Below are 655 nucleotides of genomic sequence, written 5' to 3'. Positions count from 1 at the left end.
TTACTACACTTATTTTCCTCAGCTGTATCCAGAAGAAATTTTATTTAATCATGATAGTATAAGTAAACTGTTTAAAGACTCTTATCTAGAACACAAACCATTTACTTTATCATTGTTTAATGTAAATCATACTTGTGTTGTTCTGTTTAAGAGTATATTGTTTATGATGCAGGTAGTCTTCTTCCAAGCAAATATATTGATTACACAGTCAGAAATATATAAGAAAGCTCAGATAACACAGCACAAGGAAAAACAAAGATGAGAAAAAAAAATCTTATTCAGATTTTTATTTCAGGCTTTACATACTTTTTGAAAATATTTGACAAGAGAATTCAGTAAATCAAGACTTTGGAGAGCAAGATCTCTGTCATTACCTTAATTGTCTCCATTATTAGAGATGTTTTGACTTGATATTTCTGCCATAACAAGAGGTGTAAAAATCAACAAAAAAATATGGCAATATTTCTGTAACATTTCTCCAATGTTCCACAGTTTATTAGCATGTCCAAAAATGGGGAGCTTCGTAGAGAGGACGTGTGCGCCGAGGTACCTGTATTCTCCTCACAAGTTGTGGAGAAGGTCAGAATGGTGCGTTGTCATGGCCAGCGCGGGAATCAGGAGTGGGTGTTAGCAAAGGTGGGCCTCTGCTTTGTAC

General features: G+C 34.7%; 1 protein-coding gene across 1 annotated transcript in view; it reads left to right on the top strand.

Annotated features, from left to right (window-relative positions):
* The window catches only part of LOC119588088 (polypeptide N-acetylgalactosaminyltransferase 1-like), a gene marked incomplete at its 5' end in the record, with an annotated part of 20728 nt that overhangs the window by 19259 nt on the left and 814 nt on the right, over positions 1-655 (top strand). The window contains 1 exon segment of the mRNA XM_037936797.1: positions 493-636. Within this exon segment, the coding sequence (XP_037792725.1) occupies positions 493-636 (144 nt within the window).

The sequence above is a fragment of the Penaeus monodon genome, chromosome 23 (assembly GCF_015228065.2).
Source record: "Penaeus monodon isolate SGIC_2016 chromosome 23, NSTDA_Pmon_1, whole genome shotgun sequence".
In the NCBI taxonomy this organism is placed as follows: domain Eukaryota; kingdom Metazoa; phylum Arthropoda; class Malacostraca; order Decapoda; family Penaeidae; genus Penaeus; species Penaeus monodon.
This window is presented reverse-complemented; position numbering and strand designations above follow the sequence as displayed.